This window comes from Ctenocephalides felis, unplaced genomic scaffold, assembly GCF_003426905.1.
Source record: "Ctenocephalides felis isolate EL2017-DRISC unplaced genomic scaffold, ASM342690v1 CF-g0.4_SCAFFOLD_00845, whole genome shotgun sequence".
NCBI classification, from domain to species: domain Eukaryota; kingdom Metazoa; phylum Arthropoda; class Insecta; order Siphonaptera; family Pulicidae; genus Ctenocephalides; species Ctenocephalides felis.
Genome location: NW_020536999.1, coordinates 40061711 through 40079937, shown reverse-complemented (window position 1 = coordinate 40079937; position 18227 = coordinate 40061711). Strand labels below are relative to the sequence as shown.

Below are 18227 nucleotides of genomic sequence, written 5' to 3'. Positions count from 1 at the left end.
TTTAGCTTTTTCTTATGATTACTTATGTTTAACTTTACAATTCAAATACTAGTGAAAATAATTACCCTTTCAAGACATTACTCGAAATGCTTACCACTTACAAACAATTATTAACTAATTAATAGGTATTTATATACATAAATGTGGATACTATTGCATTCTATAAATATCAATATATTATAAACTATTAATAAAAACACAGTAAATCAGCTAAATATTAGTCTGAGTTATCATGATTTATCATATTAAAACACTGCATTTTTTCATAAAATGCAATAATATCATTATACTTTTTATATATTTTGTGCATATTAGTATTGGACACATTAGAGCAAAATAATTGTTGGAATGTAAAACGATTGTCTCAACCAAGTTCCAATTTGTGCCATACTGAATATGAACATTTTCTTATACCTAATCGTAATTAGGTTATGCAACTCTACTTAAATAAATTGCTAGTCATTCACTATTTGAATAAAATATAAGAAACATATCATGTAAGTAAAATTTGTATCATCTATTACTTCTACTTTTTAATACTACTCATCCAGGCATAGAATATGATCATTCTTAAAATCGTAAGCTTATCACAATACATAATATTCATTAAAGAATTTCTAAGAAGCATTTTTTTCTAATTCTCCAAATGCATAATAAATGATTATTATTTGTAGAAACAAAATTAGGATGAGATAAGAATCCTGATTAATCAAACTGCCATGCCAAAATATCGAAACATCAGATATAATATAGATTAACAGAAAAAAATCTGTAAGTGGTTTTCCTTTCCTCAAATTCGCTTAACATATTATATTTTTCAAAATAACAATTCCTGTGCTTGATATATCAAACTCAAAATTATATAGTTTTTATTTAGGATATAAGTTATTTAAAAATCAGAAAATTCTATAGTATTAAAAGTTGCCTCTACCACAACAAATACTACAACTGACCTGGCAAATGTTGCGTTGCCATCGGCGCGCTGACCTGCCTCTGCAGTCTAATCTGATTAGCATTTTGGTAAGCGGTAGCTGGATTACTGTGATTTTGCCCTGGGTAAACGGCATTCTGATGTTGAGTAACTGTTGCTACTGAAGATGTGGCAGCTGTTGGGCTCTCTGACGGTGATGCAAAACTCGCCTCCATCGTAGGAAATGGGCTCTGCCGAGAGTTAACAGCCGCTGCACTTACAGGTGATGGAAGCCGACCACGGGCTCCAAACTGCTGTCGGGCGGCTGCTTGATATCCGCCCGCATTAGCCGTGCCACCGCCAGCCTGAAGAATTTTTGTTATTTTTACGTAATTGGTATAAAAAAGTCTTTATAATACGTACACAGTTTCTTTTGTATATGATTACACGATGATTACACGATCATACATAAAAAAAAATTAAAGTTAAACTTACATTAAGTTGTGCATTGAGCATAGGATTTTGTTGTTGCATTGACAACCGTGCCTGAGATCCTTGAGACCATTGTTGTTGAGAAGTTGTATTACAAAAAGCAGGAGTAGAATGTGTTGCTCCTTGTTGTACAATCCCCTGGCTAGAAAAACCTGCAAATAAATCAAACGCCTTATAGAAATTATTTTAATTTTAGTATATTTTATGCTTTGAATAGTTCATTATAGTTTAAAAATTAGATTTAGATAAATAAACTTTACCTTGGGATTGTGAGGTATGAGGACTAAATGGTCCAGATTGCATAACCCTTTGTCCTGGTGAAAGTTGTGAGGCTGGAGATATCATGCCACTAGTAAAGCCAGGTGATAATTGAGGTTCTTGTTGAACTCCAGATGACCTATTCAATACAAAGCATTCATTGTAAATCTTCAAAATCAAGTTTCATATCACTCTCAAATCCATTAGTTTTATATTATTACCTCGTTAATGTAACATTAGGAGGAGCTGTATTATTCAATAAAGAATCAATTCCACCTGGAATTTGCATTGGATCCTGGGAAGCAGTCGCGCTACTGGGAACCACAATTTGCTGCTGCTTTTGTTGATGCAACAACCTTTGCAAATGATTTTGTTGCAAGTTACTAAACATTTTTTGTCGCTGAAAAGAATAATGTGTAAAGATTATATTGTAATCTAAATAAAGTTATAGATCAAATATAAATTAAAATGATCATGAATGAATGAAATAATTAGCAAATGAAATAACTACCTGCATTGCAAATTGCTGGGAATTTTGTGAATAAGCTGGAGATCGCGCTGGATATCGTCCAGTCCTGGCTGGGTAACCAGGCGGTGGTAAATAATTGGTTTGGCTTTGATTCTGAAAAATCAAATTTAATTTAACAAAACTTTGAAAAAATTAAATTACTATACCTATCAATAAAAACATGTTTACATGATACTAAAACAAGATGATTATGAAAAAAGTACCATACCATTTGTGGTTGATTTGTTGGATATGCAGGTGGAGTATTAGGTAAAACTGTTGGTGATCCTACATGATTCACATCAGTTTCACATTGCATAAGACTTTTCTGAATCTCACTTATCGCCTGCTGTGCGTTGTGCAAACCACCCCCTCCGCCATCCACTAAGCTCACATTCGGCCTGGGACCCATTAGATTATTGACATTCGTGGCACCTAAAATTTTTTAATTAAAATTTATGAATATGGTATTATAACGATTATTACGTAGCTTAAAAAATAATAAACCAAAAAATAATAACTTAATTTCTGTTAAAACATGTAAGTGAATTTAATTACCTGTTGATCCTATAAGACTTGTAAGAAAAGATGATGTTTCATTTTGACTATCCAATACTTCTAAAATATCAGATAATGAGTCATAGGTTTCAGCTCCAGTAGACCTAATTAAAAAGATTATAAATTTGAGTATTCATACTTTTACTGTTCATTATTGTTTTTGAAACAAAATATACCTGAAATCGGGTCCTGTATTTGCAGCCGGACTTGCATATTGCGGAACTTCATTATTATGAAACTGTACTTGCTGTTGCTGTTGTTGCCTTTGTTGCATTTTGTTGACCATATTTTGTTGTTGATTTATTTGGTTATTGTTATCGACATTACTACTGTTGCTCAACATCTGTAAAAAATATGAAATTAATAAAACTTATAATAAATTGCATATAAAGTTAATCCTCAATTTTATTTTTTTACTCGCCTGATTCAAGTATCCCCCATGCCTTTGCATATGCGTTTGCCGCGACTGATTCTGTTGTTGTTGTTGCTGCGCACTCATATTGCTTCCATGCTGACTTTGGTTTTGTTGTTGCTGCTGCTGAGATACGGGTACCGCTGGTTGCGGAAGTGAAGCCGTACTCAACCTGGCATTGATTTTCGACGGTCCTGAATCCGGAGGAAACGGCCTCGATAAAACCGGATTAGGATTCGGTAGGGGTTTTGTAGGAGCCGAAGGCGGATTAGCTAATAACGAAGCTAACATTTTATTATTTTCCCATAATTTGCTTCGACCTGTTGACGTAACCTATAACATTGAAACACATTTGTTTTAATATATACATATAAATAAATATTTATATATGCATATACTTAACAAATTAACATACTTGTGAATCTGTTGATCGCTTAGTGACTGCATGTTCATCAGGATCAGTCGAATGTCTTTTCCGTGGTCTTGAAAAATTGTCATTGGCAGGACCCTGCAGACCCAGAATACTAAGAACTTCATCATTATCACTAGTATTTTTACTTGAATCATCATGATTCTATAAAAGTAAAAAGCAAAATTAAAAATTTTCCTATAATACCCATTTATAAATAAGAATGTATTTATATAGTAGCATATACCTGTTTAAGAAGTTGTGTTCGTAATTCACTATTATTCCTATTAACTTTAGTATCTGGATCATCATCATCACTTTTCTCATTTAATAACTGAAAGATAAAATGTAAACAACATAATTCAATAAATAATGAGCAACGTTTGTTCTTTTAAGAATAAATATTTAGAACTAATACTTGATATAAGATACTCACCCTTAATAACATGTGGTTTCCACTCTTATTATCCTGTGTTTGCTGCGCCCTCGGTCTTGGAGGTGGTAAAAGGGGTTGCTGTAAAGAGTTATCACATTTATCTTCTTCATCTTCTTGATTAAGCAATCCTTTTAGTATTCGATTATTATTTTTGATCTCCTGACTCTCATGACCAGATTTATCCATAGAATTTCTCGGCAAATCGCTTCCATCCTTATTTGATTGATGCATCATAGACTTTTGTTGATTTTGATTTGACAGGTGTTTTTGCATCATGTTACTGCTTGTATTACTGTTATTATTTGTCAATTGTGATCTCTTATTGGTTAATAGGTTTCTAAGTCTTTCAGAATCGTGATTGTTAACTTCAGGAGTTATTTCGGGTTTAGTGTCAGCTGACGGTGGTGGATCTATACCAAAAGGAGATTCGCATTGACCAAAAGAAAACGCGTTCGAAAATTGATGTGCAGATGGTGTGGAAGGATTCTGGGCCGCTGGAGAAGGACTTGTCGTATTTTGATTAAAATGACTCGACAGTGGTGAAGGACTAGAATGTCCAACTGTCGCTGCAGATGTTGAAAAATGGGCAGACAATGGAGACGGGCTTGAATGACCGCCTGGCTGCGAACTGCTACCACTAGAAAACGATTTGTTATGTGTAACCGGAGATGCGACACCAGCAGAGTATGCGTGCAGAGGCGACGGACATATGGGTGCAGCTGCAGGACTATATCCAGGAACACTAGGGGTAGGTGTTGATACAGGCGTCACACTTTGACGAGAATCGGGCCGCGTGTCCCAGGTAGGTACGGGGTCCATTTCGGGCCATGTTGAGTGCGGGAAAAAGTCGTTCAGGTCTGAATTGAAAAATACGTCTTCTGAAACATTATAAGTGCTCATTTAAGGTTTTGTCCATTCTTTAAAAAAACTATTTTAGTCATTATGTGTCACCTGTTCCATCATAAGACGAGCTGACTCCATTTCGAGTTCCGTTTACTGTGGCGGCTAAAAGTGGGCCACCCAAACCACTATGATTATTAATATTATTATTGTTATGGTGACTGCCACCTGCCAATGGGGTTATCAAACTACCTGTTGCTTCTAGTGTTGCTATCTCGTTTTCTCTGAAATTTAAATATAAATAACATTTCTCGCAGACAAATTTCATATTGAAATTAAAAAGAAATTTAAAAAAAAGCGAGCGTTATATTTGAACTTACGATAGAAGTGTGTGCGTAACCATAATGAAATCTCCGTCTTTCGTAGTAGGATTCGATCTAAACAATCGCGATTGCGCTTTAACATGCACATAAACATCAGGCCCTGTTCCTACTTTCAACCTATAAGGTTGTGATTGAGCCATATTATTTGAAGATTGCATAATATCTTTTAAATGACTATTGATTTGATAAACGTCTTGTGGGTGACACATTTCTTGAACAGATCTTCCTATCACATCTTTAGATAAAGAATTTCTTAAGTTTTGGTCCGCAAAATCTGTATCTAGAATTGCAAATGATAAATCAAAACTAAATTTTAATTAGTCATATTGCAGGCATATAATACAATATAACATTTATCAAAATAACAAAAATAATGTTAAAAATATTGCATAATAATATGGAACATTAAAGAAAACTACTAACCGATTATTTTCCCGGACAAATCCAATTTGAGTGTGACATGTTCGGACGTATGGGGCATTAGGGTATTATCGGCAACGTGATGTTTGTTTTCGTCGTCCGGCCTCCGGATAACGCACAACATTGAAGGTGTGCCTACAGTTCCTGTGTTTTCGTCCGTATCGGTCTTGATCAGACTAGCTGTGATTAACACGTCTTCGTAGGTCGAACGTGAATGCTGATCTTCCATTGCATCACCGGTCGATGCCTGTTTAATATTTATTAGTTAAAAAAGTTTTCTAAATTCGTTAATATTGCAATATATGAGTATGGTAAAACTTGCCGGTTTGATCCAAAGTCGTGAGCGGATAGCCCTTGGCTTAAACGAATGCTGTTGTTGCAACGATTGTTGTTGCTGGTTAGTTGATCCGTCTGTTAGCGCTGACTGATGCGTCCACAGCGTTGATTGTGTTGTTGCTGCTGATAAGTTACACAATATCGGTTGTAATTTGTCATGGTCATTCTCATGTAGGTAATCGTAAATGCTCTTGTGTTGGAGTTCGGCGCGAGTCCAGCGGATCAAGTCGGAGATGTTTTCGGTTACACATTCGATGCGACCCTCCGCACTGATTTGAAGCACAACCAGCCCGAGCGTGGCAGTATAATGGTGAAGCGACTGCGTAAAAATGATAATGATTTAAACTGTGTTTTGACTACACATTCGGTCAACTACAAACCGTTATAGAACAATGTAATTTAACAATGTGTAAGTCATTATACCTCGATAACAGAGGCAATTTCAGTATTGCGCGCTCCGACGTGGCCTGCGCCTAGTACGGCCTGGGTTTCAGTTGAAGAAACTTCCCCTTGTTGAACGGGATGTTGACTGCATGCAGAGTCCACACAGCCGATAGGGCACACAGAACAGTTGTTCTGCTTAGCGAGTATGTTGCGGATCTACAAGATCATGATAATGACATAAAATATTTTCATCGCTAATAATTGCATAAATAATTCCGTTTAAAAATGAAGATGGAAATGTTCAATTTTCTGTTATTATTCATTGTTACAAGTGCGAACATTAAATAGTCATACTTACAGTATCTCTAGCTTCTTTTAATATAGCTGCTTTATCCGGTTTGCATGAGGACATCTCCTTCAGATTGATCTGTAGGAGATCCCCCAGCTGTTCCATGTACTCGTTGCCGAGTTCTCTACGTCGTTTCTCATTGTTATTCTTATTTCTGAAATTTATTATATAAATAATGCTAATATAAATAATATTTTCTACAAAAATACATATAAATTTTAACATAGCATAATTCTGGGCTTAATCCCACTTGGTTTCTATATGAAACCATTACTAATGATTCATACTAGTTTTGTCTATATTAATTCATTTTTAATGTTTGAATCTTAAATTAATTATATTAATATTAAGATAGAAAATTATCCAAAAAATTATGAATAAAAATAAGTTATTGTAAAAAATGAAACAAATGTGACTCTACCTTTTCATAAATAAAAATACGAACACTTAACGCAGGATTTTATTGTTTTAGTAAACGAAATTTCACTTTAGTTTCGAGACGTATGGTGTCTCAAGCATAACGGAACAAAAAATATACGAAAAAGTGAAAGTTATTCAATTTTTCAGGCGTAATGACGTAATGACTGTTTTTAGCCAACGAATCAACATTCTAAGATATATGACTCTATAAAAAGACGTGGCATTACAATGCTAAATGACGATCCAATCAATAATCACATTATACAAGCGATCCGCGATACTATTGCAAAAATGCCAAATCATTGAACACATTGACAACAAAATACAAATATCAATTTCGAATAGTTTATACGTAAAACAACCAACATCTCTTCAGAAAAAATAACGATATTTTCAATAAATCGGTAATAATTTATTGCATACATTTGTGATTGAGGTTTAGCATCTGTCTTGCGTCGTATTTTCTTGTTGTGTGGCGGCAGCGGACTCACGCCGCTCATTTTCCCCGACAGAGTCCAGTCCAGCGACAGCTCACACGGGCCGAGCCTAGAAATATATTTTTATTAATTTATTTAAAAACAAATTGCAAAAAATATAAATAATGTCTAATATGTTAATTACTTAATAATCAATTTAATAAATAATATATGTATTTAATATGTCGCAACAAATTTAGTATTGTGACTTATCATGAGAAATATTGATCAAAAATATCAAAATAAGTTAAAATAACCAATCTTCCTCATATCAAATAAACTAAGATAACAATCTTATAAGTATACAGGTTAACACAAAGATATGATAAGAAATAGTAGATAAGCGAATGAAAATAATTCTTTCTCGAAATAAAATCAGTTGCATTAATTTTAATGAATATTAGTTTACTAAAACGAGATTTTTAGTTACATATTAAATACATTTTGCTATACATCAACGTACTACATAAAATAAAAATTTATTTCTCAATTCTCGATAATAATTAGATTTTTTTTAAATAGGTCACCAATGTGTATGAGCAGTACATGAAAAAAGTTGCAAATATAAATAATGAAATTAACCAAGGGCCTTATTCTTCAGCGGTTGGGATCCAGCTAGCTTGAATTGTTATGTAATTCTAATAATAATCATTTTATACATCCCATTGTGAGACGGTACATCAAGGACAAGATTTCTAATGTTCATTATTCACGTAGAAGAAACTATAAAAGAATGATTTTAATGTCGCTATTTGGAACGTATCGTAATTGACAATTTTACCTCAACAAACGCACATGATTCTGTACGACGCACAAAAATGTCCAGCTTTGATAAAAACTTAGACTAAAAACGATTCTATGATCCGTGCTAATTCTAATTATAATTTATTACTATTTTCATAATTCTTATGAATGCATTCGCTTTGAAAATATTTTTATAATGATTAGAAGTAATTAGGTTAAAATATAATAATTAAATATAATTGTACTAAAATAAAATATAAACCAGTTTTATAAATTAACTAGCAAACCCGACGAACTCCGTTTCGCCACCTAAATTCGTGATGGTTTCGCGAGAAAGATGAAGAAAATTTTTGTTTGTTTTATATTTGAAAAGGAAAAATTTGATCAGGAAGGAAAACCCGACTTATTTTTATATATATATAGAAGATAATCTATTTGCAATTATTTAAAATAATTATTAATTATGTTTTATTACTCGAATTTTTAATTACGGTGCGTGAAGTTCCAACAATTTGCATTAGGGCACGATGCCATGCACCACTATTTTTCTTAGCTATAAACCTTGCGGAGCCCGAGACCTTTCCAAAGAATGCAAAATTGTCGAAATCGGTGCGTTCTGGAGTTATTTCGTCAGGAAAGAAAACCCGACATATTTTTATATATATAGAAGATATAAAATATATAGTTTTATAAATTATGCGATTTTTCATCATATTCATATATTAATTAAGATAATTCTTTTCAAAGTTCCAACGTATAGACTTGCTGATATGTTACTAACATAATGTAGTCACAGCAAGAAAATCTGCACTGCGGGAACCCTCGAGCGTAATCAAACCGAATTATGAGAAAAATAGGAAAAAGTGGTACGAAACGTCTCGGTCTGTCTACGAATTCGTGTACAAATCAAGGGATTTTTATCTGATTTCAAATTAATGAAGTTGTAATGAAGCTGATTTCTGTAGACATCTAAGCCAATATTATATTACTATATTTTTGTTCCCAAAATATTTTTTTTTTTTGTAAACAGTATCGATGGCAAAGATAAAATAAAACGAAGAGCATTCTACGAAGCCGGTAGTATTGTTAGCTAGAATACGATGTTGTGCTATACTCTTTTATCATAATATGCAGACGTGCATGCACATATAATATAGCCTATATTATATGTGCATGCACGTCTGCATATTATGATAAAAGAGTATAGCACAACATCGTATTCTTACAAATACGAAGCCAAGAAACAGTTATCGTATCAACGGTCCAAATGCATCAGGTATAGTCAAATTGTATTATAGAACATTGATTGAACAATAGTGATATATTGTTGTAAGTATTGTCGGTTTGAAGAACAAAATATTTGACAGTCAACATACAACCCATATTCTTGTTTTAAAAAAAGTTATTTATTGATATGCTTTCTAGCATATTACTGAGGTAAGGCTGTAAAGAGCAGGTGGATAATATAGCATTACTCTGATCTTATATCTATCAGTGTTATCATTCTTAAAATGATATATTGGTAAACCATTTAAGGTAATCATTACATTGAAACTATATTTGTAGTAACTATAAATATGGTTATAAATTAAACTGAACAAGTGTTAAATAATTTCAAATATACTTATTGTTATAAAAATCAATTTAATCTATTTGCATTTGAAAAAAAAAATAATAGCATTGTTAACAATAGTTACTGAAGCGGTTGTGGGAATTATATAGAGTAAGTGCACTATCGTTAACTAAAACCTGCATCTGGCCAGCAGTGCAATTCTCTATGATTGCTGCATAAATGTGTTAGTGTGTGGGGCAGGTTCTAGGTTACGGCGGCGGCGTCGCGTATATGATGTGCGATGTTGCTGCGGTAACGGTTGCGTCATAGTAACATGGTCTTGTTCTTGCCGCACAGCACCGCGCTGGTATTGTTGCTTGCAACTGAGCACTATTATGTGCAACTTCAAAAAAATCTCAAATCATGAGAGTTCAAGTCGTATAATAAGATTTGCCGACCCTATGATCAGCTACCGGCTATTAAAAACTTATTTTTTAAAAATGTTTAATTTTTAATTATTTAATTGATACATAGTCTTCGCCAAAATCTTTCATTTCAACATCGTAACGGAAAAGTTAAGATCATCCTTTTGCAGTGAATAATATTAGACTAGTTCTTCGCGAACACTAACACAAGACTGCCCCAGGTTTTGTAAAACGGATTATACAACTCAACGTGTGCGATGAAAATACTTTTATTAAAAAGCCATCAATTAAATTTCATCAGCCCTGAAGTACACTGGACAACAATAGTCGGTTTGTCCGGATATATATTGCGTGCATGGAACGTGTACATTATGGATTGCCCTGTGGAGAACTGCAGATGATTTAAGATGCACATACATGGGAGGGTAATTCTAACATATAAAGCAGATTCTAACGAACATTGACTAAAGCATATTAAATTTACTAATTGTAAGAGTCTTATTTAATCATTGCAATATTCAAGTTATATTATATATAATTTTATATATAGTTCAAACTTTTATCTTATTCAATCATAAATGTATTTTGGACTACGGAGACTTAAGAAACCAACAGTCTTTTGCGAGCTAGGCTGGTGTTTTATTATTATCAACCTGCAAGTCAACCTTCGCATCTGACATTGCACCGCGTTTTATCAGCCGCTATGATGCCAAAGGTTGCGGATGATGCCGCAGCCAACGCATTACACATACTCATACAAGTGAGTTAAAGCACAAATTATTTTTCTGTTTGCATATATTCAATTTTTGATAAAAATTACCGCACATAATAGTAATACAACAGTCTCACAAATCATATACTATATTCTGATATAGTAGAAAATTATATCAGATATAGTTAGTATGAAAAAAGCAACTAGAAATAAGAAGTATATCAGATATTAGGTAATTTAGCTATATCGACATAATATAATAAATATATTGAAGAGCAATAATGCTATAAGATGAATAAAACGATTTCACAAAAACATTCTCGTGCACGTAAACGCAGCTGGATAAGCCTCAAATAGTGTATACTAAGGTGTTGGACTTAAGTGGCACACAGCACGAGCGAAATTGCATTTGCAATAGTGTCACTTGCCCTTAAGGCTAACCATGGGGTTCCTAGCCATGGGAGTCGGCCTACTGAGAGACTCCTTATTTGAACCAAGGGCGGTAGTTAAAGGATTGCATTACTGACACACTTTTTCCATTAGGGATAATTATACAGCTCAATATGATCAGAAAATAAGAGCAAAATACTATATAAAAAATTTAAAATAATAAGGAACCAAATATATGACTTTGATAACTATAAAAAACAAGCATTATTTTCTCTAAGTTTCTCCTTCGAAGTATTAATTTAAATAAATAAGATAATGTTAATATATATGGATACGCATTTTTTCATAATTTTAATTTTTTGTCGACGAGCCAATAATTGCTAACAAATTTTTCCTTATCTGCTATAAAAATGAATGCTATCACCAGCAATGAACGCAACACGCATCATTGTATAGATTACATTCTCCTTAATCTCTGAATAAATAAAACTGAATAAATATTTTTTGTTAAATATTATGCTCAATACACAATGATAATGTATATTGAAAATCTTCATTTTGCTTTCGTTTCTTTTGTTTTAAACACAATGTATAAGTTCTTCATATAGAATAAAATTTATTGCATTAACATAATAATTTATAAGAGTTCAAATACATCAACAGAAAAATTATAACATTCTTAATGAAATAAATAAACAACATGCGGAAAAATGTATTTCAGATTGATAGGTTTAAATAATTTTACATGAAAATGTTGAATTAAAAAAAATATATTAATTTATTTATTTATTAAAATGTTAATGTTAAATTAATAATATTTTATTAAAGAAAAATTAATGTAATAATGTCCAGATCATTTGTAAGCCCTATACTCATCCACTCAATTGTGAGAAATAATATATTATTCTTTCGGTTATTGATTAATGTAAAATAATATCATATATCGTAAGCATAATTATTGTACTGATACTTCAACTCATATTTGGTCAAAAAGTTTACATATTCCTTTATCACTTCAAACAAATATATTTACTTATATATCACTGCGCTATTTAAATGGCAAACCAATTTTCTTTCTTTCTTTACAACCAATCAAGATTATTGTTTATTATAACGTACATAAATTGAGAAACAAAGAGTGACAAAGTTTAAAAATAATTGTCTTAAAATAACCCAAAATTAAAAGCATTGTTATAAGTATTTGCAAATCGTTTGTGGAAAGGGCAACAAACAAACAAACAAAAAATTAAGTAAGAACATTGATAAAATGCTAGCTGATGATGGATATAATACTGCCTAATAAAGTTACAATTACAAATAATTTTGAAATGAGATAAAATTATTTATTTTATGTCCTATTATGCGATATTTATAATTTTGCGATAATAGAGTAAATGAATACTTCAAACGTTCATAAAGATATACCTGAATTCAGTTTTAATTGTAAGTTCATTGTAAGAGCGATAAGTATTATAAGAGTAAATTTAATGGTGGTATTATAACAGCAATAAATAAGTAGCAAGCGGGATTTTCTAACTTGTGGGCCGATTCTGCCATAAAATAGAGCAATGTTACGTAGAGACTATGTGACGTATCCTTTTTCATACAAAATGGTACTAAATACTGTCAAAATCCCTTGCTGTGTGATCAGGCGTTTAACACATAAACTGCAAATTCACTCATATGTTATACCACACCACAAAGATGCAGTTATGATAACATTGTTTTTGACATTTTGTTTCATTTTGTATGAGAAGCGCTTCGTAATATAGTCTCTACATAACATTGCTCAATTTAGGTCCATTTTAGGGCAGAATCGGCCCCTCATTGTCAGTTATACGACCAGAATAGTAGAAAAATCTATATCATCTCTAATCTTATAATTTTTATCTTTCTTTTTATATCTTTCTACAGTTATAAATGTGAGAATATTTATAAATTAATAAGAATTATGATTATTCATTTTCTTTTTTTCATTGACAATTTTTAAATTTCATCTTTTTTTAAGGATTTATTAACTTCCCGTAGGGTAAGTTATTGTAATGGGCCAAAAATCGGAATTGAAAATTTTTACATTTCTCGACGGTTTGAAGGTTTATGAACATTTTGGCCTACCTCAGAAAAAATGGATGTGTGTGTGTATGTATGTATGGATACAAATTTGCAGTCACGTTTTCGGGCGCACGGATCAACCGATTTGAATGGTCCAAAAAACATTCGATTCCTATTGATAGGGAGAAGAACTGATTAGTTTTTGGCTAAGGCAGGTCCAGCCGTTTCGGAGATACGGAGCAAAGAGTGCAGAAAATAGAAATCGACTTTTTGAGAGAACGGAGTATCCGATTTGAATGATCTAAAACACATTCAATTAGTAATGATTGGGAGAAGTGTTTATTTGTTTTTGGCAGGCCCAGCCATTTCGAAGATACGGAGCTAAATATGTAAAAAATGGCAGTTTTTGAGAGAACTAAGCGTCCGATTTAGATGATTCAAAGAACTTTCTGCTTGTCTTAACAAAATAATTAATTTTGGAAAAAAATTTTTGTTTCAACTTTTTTTTCTTTTTAATTTTTTGTATATCGGAAATAATTCAGATTTTATTTTTAATTCTGACTATAGTTCTAACATACTTTACAAATAATTTCAACTTTGCAATTCAGTTTATATCATTCTTATAAATATTAGACAATGTTACAATATTTATAATAATCTATTTGAAAACATTCAGTATTCCTCGAACATTTCGTTACGGTACGGGAAGTTCCAGCAATTTGCCTTAAGGCACGATGCCACCCACCCCACTAGTTTTTAATACGATTTTATCCTTATTAGGTTACTATAGAACACTACAGTAAAGTTTATATATAGTTCACTATGATGTGCTATGTCAAAAACGATTTTTTTCCAACAACATATTGATAACAATAGGTGTATAAAAGTTGCATAAAGAAATAATAAATTTTTGCAAATTACTTTATTCGATCATCGCTAGCTTCATCGAAAAAACACACGTAACACAATGAATATGTGCACCGACCATTCCAATACATTCAAAAACACTATTAGTGGTGAAGCAAAATCGCGCGCACAGTCCACGCATATAAAGGCTGCGTTCTCGGCTGCGAGCCGTATTGGGGTCAGTGGGTCAGCTCAGACGTATCGATAGTCGCTGAGCTCGTGTATATGGCGCACACGAAACACATCGTTGAAGCAAATAGGCTCGTGTCACACTACCTAACCTCTAAAATACGATACATTATTAAATAGTAAAGTACTATATTTTCCACATTTCTGTTTAAAAACTTACGCCCAGCTAATGATAAGTCAGTAACACCATAGTAATATTAACGATTTTTAACTTGTAACAATCGAAAATATTTTTTTATATATTTTTACGTTTCAAACATTTTGGCATAGCTGAAAAAAATGGATGTATGTGTGTGTGTGCGTTTTTGTGTTCGTATGTGTGTGTGCGGATACAATTTTTCGCGACGCTTCGATGTTTCGTCTCTAAAACGGCAATGAATCGCGATTGCTTTGAAAAAAAATCTTAATCTTCAAAAAAAAATTGAAATATAGAAAAATTAAAAGTTTTCAAAACATTCTAGCAATTTGCCCTAAGGCACGATGTCATGATTAGTTTTTATATTATATTATACCAGCAATCACAACTATGTTAAGGGAGTCTTCCTATGTGATGGGTTGAAAAAATCAGTTGAAAGATACAGCAGGTAAAAGAAAGAGCGGTTCGGAGCGCTGAGTTGGCAGTTAGAAACTTTAAACGCGTTTTTCTCAAAACTGTGTTTTTCAAACTTTCCTCCATTGTATCTCAGAAACGGCTGGACCGAATTACTTGAAATTTACAGGGCACACTCAATATATTTAAACGCATGGAATGAACTATTATCAATCGAAATTTCGATTTTTTTATAGCAAAAAACAAAAAAAAAACCGCCTAATTTGCAACTTTTATTTTAAATGTCTATCAAAAATCAAATTTTTTTTATATTCATTTGATTATAGGTCATTCCGTGCTTTTAAGCCTACAAATTAAAACGCCGTTTATTTTTTTTTTTCAGATAAGCCGATCAGCCGGAATCGTGGAGGAAGTGGGAGCTCTTTTTTTCGAGGCGGGGGTGTTCAGAGCGCTGTAACTCTAGTGTGACAGAATATTTTTAGCTGAAATTTTATATTTATACTGTCCAAATATGTGTTAATAAATTATAAAAAACTTGAAGCTCTAAATATTTACTGGTCGTAGAAAAAAAATCCTAAAATATCCCTAAAAAACAGGCCGTCACATAGGAAGACCCCCTTAATTCTATAAGCTAGGTTTTATGGCTTATATATTACCCTTTATCTATTCATGAATTACCCTTTATCTATTCATGAATTAATCTATTAACAACATTCCGATAATTTTACTAAATCATATCCCAGTTTCGAACCACATTTTTAGAACTGCATCAGGGCAGAATGCAGCAGTATGACAACGAGCCATAACTACTCGCGCGTCACCGGCGGAGGATAGGTCCAGGATGAGTGGCGCCTTCATGTCGGGCTATAATACTAGAACACGCACACTTACAAACTTCTGTTTGGTTGGACAGCTGGTAAAAGTTTTGATACTTTGCGTTTTATCAAGCTCAAAGTAGTATTAAAATGGTAACGTACATATAAAATAAAAACAAAAGGGAAATAATGAAAAATATTACTAAAATAAAAAATCATATTCAATTATTCATATCCGTATGAATATATTATCATATTGTCTAAGTTCATATCTTCTTGAGCAATAATTGAATCAATATCAAATAATTTGAATCAATATCAAATTAAAAGCGAAAATAGAGTCATTATCAGGTGCCTAATAGAACATACATTTAGCTACTTTGAGATTGTTTTAAACTCCGAGGCAGCAAGAACTGTCGCAAAGTGCATCCTGCTTTTTTGACAAGTGTTAACTGCTAATTTGACTATTTGAAATACACATTTACTCATATCTACTTATAATATTTTATTAGGAGAGGGAAAATATTCTTTATTATGCGCTCGCAGGTGCAATACAATTAATAAGTATACCTTTGTTTATGAATAAGTATATGAGTTCTAAAGGACATTTGTAATATATGGAAATCATTATACTTAGTATCATATTGCACACAAGGTTATTTTTGATTTCATATTGTAATATCATCACTTCAATCACGATGATGTCACCCATGCAAATTCCTAAAAAAATGATCAGGCGTTAATGAAATTTTGCAAGCTTGAAAGTTATTTGGTAATAAACCATGAAACAATCAAACTGTATGATCAATGTTATACAAAAAATGTAATTTAATAAAAAAATGCTAATACAATTTTAATTATTTATCTCAAGACTGTGAATGAAGTTCTTTGGCGAGTCATAAAATGTATCACTTGTTTCGGGATAGTGTATAAAATAAAATAGATCCATTTAGAATGAAACCTTTTAATCATCAAAAAAAACATATGACATCCCTTTTGTGATTCATAGAAATCGTCATTGCCTACGCATAGTAGCGTTAAACGCAAATAAATTTACCATTTACGAGTACTGACACGTTCAGCCATTTAATCAGTTTTGCTCTTATTCTATAAATACACTCAGAGCATATTGTAAATATGAGATCCTACACATTCTCAGCTTGCAGATGTACATTGGACATAAATTCATACTTCGAATACATGCATTAGTTGTGTACATAATATGAAACGTATATAGATACAAACGTGCAGTTGAGCGACCGTTGAAAACGCAAGTAAAATAAGTTGTTGTATGCTGCGAGTATGGTATGGTACCTGCGCTCGCGGTTGCGCAACGAAAGAAGACAGTGTTATCCAAACTTTTGGATAAAATACCAAACTACCCATCGGCTGGAAAAAATTAGTTTTTTAATTCATATTACCGAACCAAAAATAAACACGAAAATGAATTTTGAAAATTCCATTTTTAACATTTTATTTCTTGTAATAATTATTATAACTCTCTTAAGTTCTTGCAAAAATTATTATAGCTTGTGAAAGAAACATTATTTTATAAATTTTTATTACTATCTTGTTCAGGTATTATTTATTACTTATCTGTAAGCGAATAAATGAATATTTGAAAAATTAAGAAGAATAGTAATTAATTTAAACAAAAGTGACCATACACCCCGGTCTGGCGGAAGCAGTCCCGGATCTACCTTGTGTCCCGGGTTTTTCTAAAAGCAAGGTTTTCGAAAAGTACAGATTTAAATTATTGCTCACACTTGATCATAAAGTTTAATTACCCATCAAATATCTGAAAATGATATATACAACGAGTACGCTTATATGAAATAATACGTTATTACGTATGAATACGAAAACTGCCAAATACAAAATTCCAAGAATGTGGTCGTCTTACTTACAGATTTTTTATATCACAGAATATCACAAAATTTGCTTTTCGACTTTTATTTATTGCGAAATATTTTAATAAAAAAACAGTTTTGAGTGCATTAGAAAAGTTGGCTACGACTGTTCAATAGTTAGTTTGTAATAGTACATGTGACGACGATGCAATAGAGATAAAACCGCGTGCAGAGTCCAATGCGGCCTTGATTCTCTATGTTATGTACTTTGCTACAGATTTCCCGAGGAGCAAATATGTAATTTTGTCCATGTAAAGAAAAACTGGTAAGAACAAATTATAGTAAAAAATATTATAATAATACCAAAGTCAATTTTCTGATATAAATTGTACATAAAATAGAAATGTTTAATTAAATATTGTGGTGGCTATAGTCGAAATCGGAGTAAGAC

At 32.3% G+C, this 18227-nt stretch overlaps 1 protein-coding gene across 4 annotated transcripts in view; it reads right to left on the bottom strand.

Annotated features, from left to right (window-relative positions):
* The window catches only part of LOC113373304 (nuclear receptor coactivator 3-like), a 105795-nt gene that overhangs the window by 7031 nt on the left and 80537 nt on the right, over positions 1-18227 (bottom strand). For all 4 annotated transcript variants that reach the window (XM_026613617.1, XM_026613629.1, XM_026613637.1 and 1 more), the window contains exons 3-21: positions 7539-7661; positions 6705-6849; positions 6386-6562; positions 5949-6281; positions 5630-5873; positions 5204-5486; positions 4935-5107; positions 3984-4861; positions 3795-3881; positions 3554-3712; positions 3148-3471; positions 2903-3069; positions 2727-2830; positions 2398-2603; positions 2172-2282; positions 1882-2060; positions 1663-1799; positions 1406-1554; positions 954-1275 (exon numbers count right to left, since the gene is read on the bottom strand). In XM_026613617.1, the coding sequence (XP_026469402.1) occupies positions 954-1275; positions 1406-1554; positions 1663-1799; positions 1882-2060; positions 2172-2282; positions 2398-2603; positions 2727-2830; positions 2903-3069; positions 3148-3471; positions 3554-3712; positions 3795-3881; positions 3984-4861; positions 4935-5107; positions 5204-5486; positions 5630-5873; positions 5949-6281; positions 6386-6562; positions 6705-6849; positions 7539-7661 (4301 nt within the window). The remainder of the gene's footprint in view (positions 1-953; positions 1276-1405; positions 1555-1662; positions 1800-1881; positions 2061-2171; positions 2283-2397; positions 2604-2726; positions 2831-2902; positions 3070-3147; positions 3472-3553; positions 3713-3794; positions 3882-3983; positions 4862-4934; positions 5108-5203; positions 5487-5629; positions 5874-5948; positions 6282-6385; positions 6563-6704; positions 6850-7538; positions 7662-18227) is intronic.